The following is a 6,000-nucleotide window of genomic DNA, read 5'->3' as shown; positions in this document are numbered from 1 at the left end:
AAAAAAAATATGCAGAGTCATACAGGGAGATATAAAGTGTTTAATAAAACTTACTGTATGGAATAGCCTTCAGTACATATCAACACTATTCCAAGATCTTTATGCATATTTCCTTGAAGTCACCCTGTTAGAGAGGCTAACTCACTGCTAGTTAAATCAGGGGTTTGATTCTTCCATTAGAAGTTAATGAACTCCACTTCCCCCCTGCCCCTGCCAGTAGCCTACTGCAAAACTTCAAGTTTAAAAGAGGACACTTGGATATCATTTAACTAAAATAACCTCCATATCTAGGCTAGTACACAGAGATATTAGCAAGTGAAAAAAATACCCTCTTTTGGGAAAGTGAGAAATAATAGGCATTGGATGTTATGAAGACTATATGCCATCAAATCAATGTGTAGCTTGTCTTAATAAGTAGACAAAGGATGACAAGCAACAATTCCTTCAGAAATTATGCATTTCTTGAACTCTATTGATTATATTAGTATATTATTTTTAGCATTCTAATTAACTGTTTATAACAAAAAGCATAGGATGGGCAAGGTGAGGGTTAACGATGCAGAGACGAATTATACTTTCTGAATTTCCTGAATTTCTGAGTGGCCTACACTAATTCAACATGCATGATGTGATAATGTCAGGCATTTAATTAAAGCATGGCACATTAACAGCAAAGACTATTACTGAATTGCTTACTAAAATTAATTTTCCTTCTTTATTCACAGAATCACAGAATCACAGAATCACAGAATCACAGAATCACAGAATCACAGAATCACAGAATGTTAGGGATTGGAAGGGACCTCGAAAGATCATCTAGTCCAATCCCCGTGCCGGAGCAGGATTGCCTAGACCATATCACACAGGAACGCGTCCAGGCGGGTTTTGAATGTCTCCAGAGAAGGAGACTCCACAACCTCTCTGGGCAGCCTGTTCCAGTGTTCGGTCACCCTCACCGTAAAGAAGTTTTTCCTCATATTTATGTGGAACCTCCTGTGTTCCAGCTTGCACCCATTGCCCCTTGTCCTGTCAAGGGATGTCACTGAGAAGAGCCTGGCTCCATCCTCATGACACTTGCCCTTTACATATTTATAAACATTAATGAGGTCACCCCTCAGTCTCCTCTAAGCTAAAGAGACCCAGCTCCCTCAGCCTCTCCTCATAAGGGAGATGTTCCACTCCCTTAATCATCTCCGTGGCTCTGCGCTGGACTCTCTCTAGCAGTTCCCTGTCCTTCTTGAACTGAGGGGCCAGAACTGCACACAATATTCCAGATGCGGCCTCACCAGGGCAGAGTAGAGGGGGAAGAGAACCTCTCTCGACCTGCTAACCACACCCCTTCTAATACACCCCAGGATACCATTGGCCTTCTTGGCCACAAGGGCACACTGCTGGCTCATGGTCATCCTGCTGTCCACTAGGACCCCCAGGTCCCTTTCCCCTACGCTGGTCTCCAACAGCTCTGCCCCCAACTTGTACTGGTACATGGGGTTGTTCTTGCCCAGATGCAGGACTCTACACTTGCCCTTGTTATATTTCATTAAATTTCTCCCCGCCCAACTCTCCAGCCTGTCTAGGTCTCTCTGAATGGCTGCGCAGCCTTCCGGTGCATCAGCCACTCCTCCCAGTTTTGTGTCATCAGCGAACTTGCTGACAGTGCACTCTATTCCCTCATCCAAGTCATTAATGAATATATTGAATAGAACTGGTCCCAGTACCGACCCTTGAGGGACTCCGCTAGACACAGGCCTCCAACTGGACTCTGTCCCATTGACCACCACTCTCTGGCTTCTTTCCTTCAGCCAGTTCACAATCCACCTCACTACCCGATCATCCAGACCACACTTCCCCAGTTTAGCTGCGAGGATGCTGTGGGAGACCGTGTCAAACGCTTTACTGAAATCGAGATAGACCACATCCACAGCTTTACCATCATCTATCCACCAGGTTATGTCCTCATAAAAGGCTATCAAGTTGGTTAAGCATGACTTCCCCTTGGTGAAGCCATGCTGAGTGCCCCTAATGATCCCCCTATCCTTGATGTGCCTAGAGACAGCATCAAGAACAAGTTGTTCCATCACCTTTCCGGGGACGGAGGTGAGGCTGACTGGTCTATAGTTACCCAGGTCCTCCTTCTTGCCCTTTTTGAAGACTGGAGTGACATTCGCTTTCCTCCAGTCCTCAGGCACCTCTCCTGTTGCCCACGACTTAGCAAAGATGATGGAGAGTGGCCTAGCAATGACTTCCGCCAGGTCCCTCAGCACCCGCGGGTGCATCCCATCAGGGCCCATGGATTTATAGACGTCCAGATTGCTTAATTGGTCCCTGACCCAGCCCTCACCTACCAAGACAGATTCCTCCTCTATCCTCACTTCTTCTGGGGCCTCAGGGGTCCGGGGCTCCTCAGGACAGCCTCCAACAGTATAGACAGAGGCAAACAAGGCATTCAGTAACTCCGCCTTCTTTTTATCCTCTGTCTCCAGGACCCCCACCTCATTCATCAGTGGGCCTACATTGCCTCTAGCCTTGGTTTTACTTGCAATGTATTTGAAGAAGCCCTTTCTGTTGTCCTTGACCTCTCTTGCAAGGTTTAATTCCAAGGAAGCCTTAGCTTTCCTAGTTGCCTCCCTACATCCTCTGACAACAGACTTATATTCCTCCCAAGTGGCCAGCCCCTCCTTCCATGATCTGTACACCCTCTTCTTCCACTTGAGTTTGCCCAGCAGTTCCCTGTTTAACCATGCAGGTCTCCTGGTACCCTTCCTTGACTTCCTACTTGTTGGGATGCTCTGATCTTGATTATTGAAAATGAATCAAAACTTTATTTGCAACATATATCAATAGAGAAAATGAGTTTAAATCTCCCATTTTTTTAAGCTTTATTTCTGCTAACTTTGTATTAGGAGGTATGGAACAATTTTTCTCAGAAGTAATTTATAAACAATAATAATAAAAGTGGTTTGACATCCGACAGAGCCATCAGATCTACTACATTCCACTTCCTTCATCTTATCTGAGTAACAACATGCTGACATTTAATCACAGTTTGCCTTCCAAGGCTTAGTATATAAGTTTAAGAAGACGCAGCCCAAGTATCAAAGCAGCATGGTAGGTTACTTTCTAACAGTCAAAAGTGAAATCTCTACCTGGAGAAGGCAGGACAAGACTAGGAGTCAAGACAGAGTTAAAATGAGAGCCTATGCTGCAACTGGCATGGGTCTGTTTCTCATTTTCTTCATCTAATTTAATCAGAAATTCTGGCAAGCTTTTCTGTAACCATACATATTACATGTAATATAAAATAAAAAGCCTGAAGTGGTGCAGTCCTGAAACATTAATAGTTCTTCCATTCTTCAGACTGATCAATTACTTTCTGCAAGGTTTAGTGTCTAGTTACAAATAAAAAAAAAAAGGCAAAAGGTGTATGAAACTTAGCACCATTCTCAATTACCTAAACACACCTACACACCTTGACATTTAATAAATTTAAGTATATCACCAAACACTTGGGGAACTTCCTACTTTTTGCTCACAGCCCATGTTGATTTTGATTAAACTTTAAGTTCTGCAACCTAATAACACAAACAGCATGAAATGAATGGAAATATTACATAGAACTTGGAAGTTTTCCCTCAAGGCAATTCACTTCAGAGTAACAGAACATCCTCTCTGGGGTCTGCTCATGCTACTTGTGCATTGCTCTTGGCTTCTGTTTTGAAGAAAAATGCAGAGATGGAGTGTAAGATCTTACCTATGAGATCTCATATGCAAGTACACACATATTGTCAGAGTTCAGGATTGCAGAGGTCCATTATGATTATCTGGAATTTTCCCCTATTCTCTATTATTTTTTTAATTATAACTCAAAGCAATGCAACCCATTACTACAGATCTTCCTGAAACATGACAGAGTTGTCATTTAAATACAAGTTATCATGCTTCAAACATTGTGAAGTTCATAAATACATATAGACTCAAAAATTTGCCAGTTCACATTTTCAGAAGAGAAAAAAATCTATTAGGGTCAGCACAGTCAAATCACTTTGCTGTTATAGAGCCAGTGTAAACAGATGTATTTAAATCACTAAAGTTTAACTTCAAAATAAAATCAAGAAGTGCAAAATACTCTTGCCAAATGCAATTTTCAAGTTGGAGTTTTATTTCTTTTTATTAGTGGTTAAAAATCATATAGTTTGCAATCTGTCTGATGATGCTAAGTACAATTATTTTCCCCCAAGGAAAATTGAGAAGGTATTAAAACATATAAAAATAAACTGTGACGGTGGATTTATTCTCCATAACATAATTTCTCAGTGTTAGAACAAGTTCTGTGACTCTGTGTGTTTGATAGATATTTTGGCAATTGTCTAACCAGAAAAGGACAATGCTTGCTAACCTACAAACACCAAGGCAACCATTTCATCTTGTGGAACACGCAAAGGAGCTAGGGGATGAGGACAATAAAAGATGGAAGTTCAGCACAAAGCCAGAACTACAGTAAGCCAAAATACAGATCCATTTGGTATTTTCACTCCTTTATCAAGGGACCTCACAGACTGATAACTAACATGATAGCATTCAGAGCAATTAGATGACGCCGTTAACACAAAGGCTTCAGAGAAGCTAGGGCTAGGCTTTTTCTGTTTGAAGTCTCCTTTGTTTCTAATAAGTAAAAGAAAGTATTTTACTCTTTGAATAAGGGAAAAGAAAGGTGAGGGTTTAGAGGAGCTGTCATCTTCAATTCCTACTATCAACAGTATTTCTTTCGTACAAATAACCTCTGTTTATTTTTAATGTGAATCTACTATTTCTAGATGGAAGGTTTAAAACAGTTCTAGTCAGGAATCACTGTAATTCCATTTGAAATTAGTCAAGATCATTCCATTTCCTTTTCCACAGCATTGTGAATCCAACCATGCTAGGATAAGATCTAATATGGACTAGATACATTAATTTATTGATATCATAGGCTGTACTGATACATCCTATTTAATCAAGGTCTCTAGCTAAGGTGTTGTAACACTTAGATCTGCCACTTAGAGGCCAGCAGTCATTATGGCGATTGATGAAATTGTTTTATGAAGTTAAAAATCTATATTTGAAGAATGCAATTTAACTTATCTCAGGTGAAGTACATGATTGAACTAACATATTTCTTAAATACATAGTAGATATATAATAGATACATAGATAAATAAAGGAGAAAAAGTATCACAGAACATACAAGGACACGAAACTGTTGAGGATACAAATGACAAAGTAATTTGCTTTTTTTGTCTACTTTTCCTTTTTCACATTTGTTAAATTTGTAAGGATCACTTGACAGTCTTACCTCTCTGGCTACGAGGTAAAGAAGCTCCCCAAGTGCTGGTAAAAGGCATTGTTTCAATTTGCTATTTCTGAAGTTCTCTCTGATGAGTTCAGTTAAAAGTATAATTGCCTAGAAAAAAAAAAATCATAGAACATGTATAATCATTTCTCAAGCAATATGTACTGTTAAAGGTAAGAAGCTTTATCTGAAATGCCATCTTACTGATATACTCTTCAGTTATGCTGAAGAGCCATTTGCAATGGATTTAGTAAGCATGGAAAGACAAGAAAAAATAATAACAAAACACATTATATATTCAATGTGGAGAAAAATGCAATAACAAAACAGCCTAGGTGACAAACTGTCAGCTATCCCTTCTTCCCTTTCCCTCAGAACAATAGAAGTAGACCTGCCAGGAAAAAAAAGTCTGCTTGCTGTTCCTATGTTTCTATCAGAAGATTTAAAAGTTCTCCTCACCCTCAAGTTACAAAAAGAACAACAAAAATAAACAACACTGTCTTTTGTGTAGGTATTAAATCAGGGAATAGGAACTCAAAGTTTTGTCTCCTGATTTCTGAGTTTACTGGCAACTCACTGTGTGAGAACTGGACATGGGAACCAAGGAAGTGGTGTAGCTTGTGTGTTACAAATGCAGGAGCAGGAAGAGCTTGGGGAATGGGAAGCTTGAA

At 40.2% G+C, this 6,000-nt stretch overlaps 1 protein-coding gene across 1 annotated transcript in view; it reads right to left on the bottom strand.

Annotated features, from left to right (window-relative positions):
* The window catches only part of LOC137665761 (serine/threonine-protein kinase ULK4-like), a 253,270-nt gene that overhangs the window by 202,303 nt on the left and 44,967 nt on the right, over positions 1-6,000 (bottom strand). Inside the window, 1 exon segment of the mRNA XM_068405143.1 lies at positions 5,333-5,440. Within this exon segment, the coding sequence (XP_068261244.1) occupies positions 5,333-5,440 (108 nt within the window).

Source organism: Nyctibius grandis, chromosome 7 (genome assembly GCF_013368605.1).
Source record: "Nyctibius grandis isolate bNycGra1 chromosome 7, bNycGra1.pri, whole genome shotgun sequence".
NCBI classification, from domain to species: Eukaryota; Metazoa; Chordata; class Aves; order Nyctibiiformes; family Nyctibiidae; genus Nyctibius; species Nyctibius grandis.
Note: the sequence above shows the minus strand (reverse complement) of the source record. Positions and strands in the feature narration are given on the sequence as shown.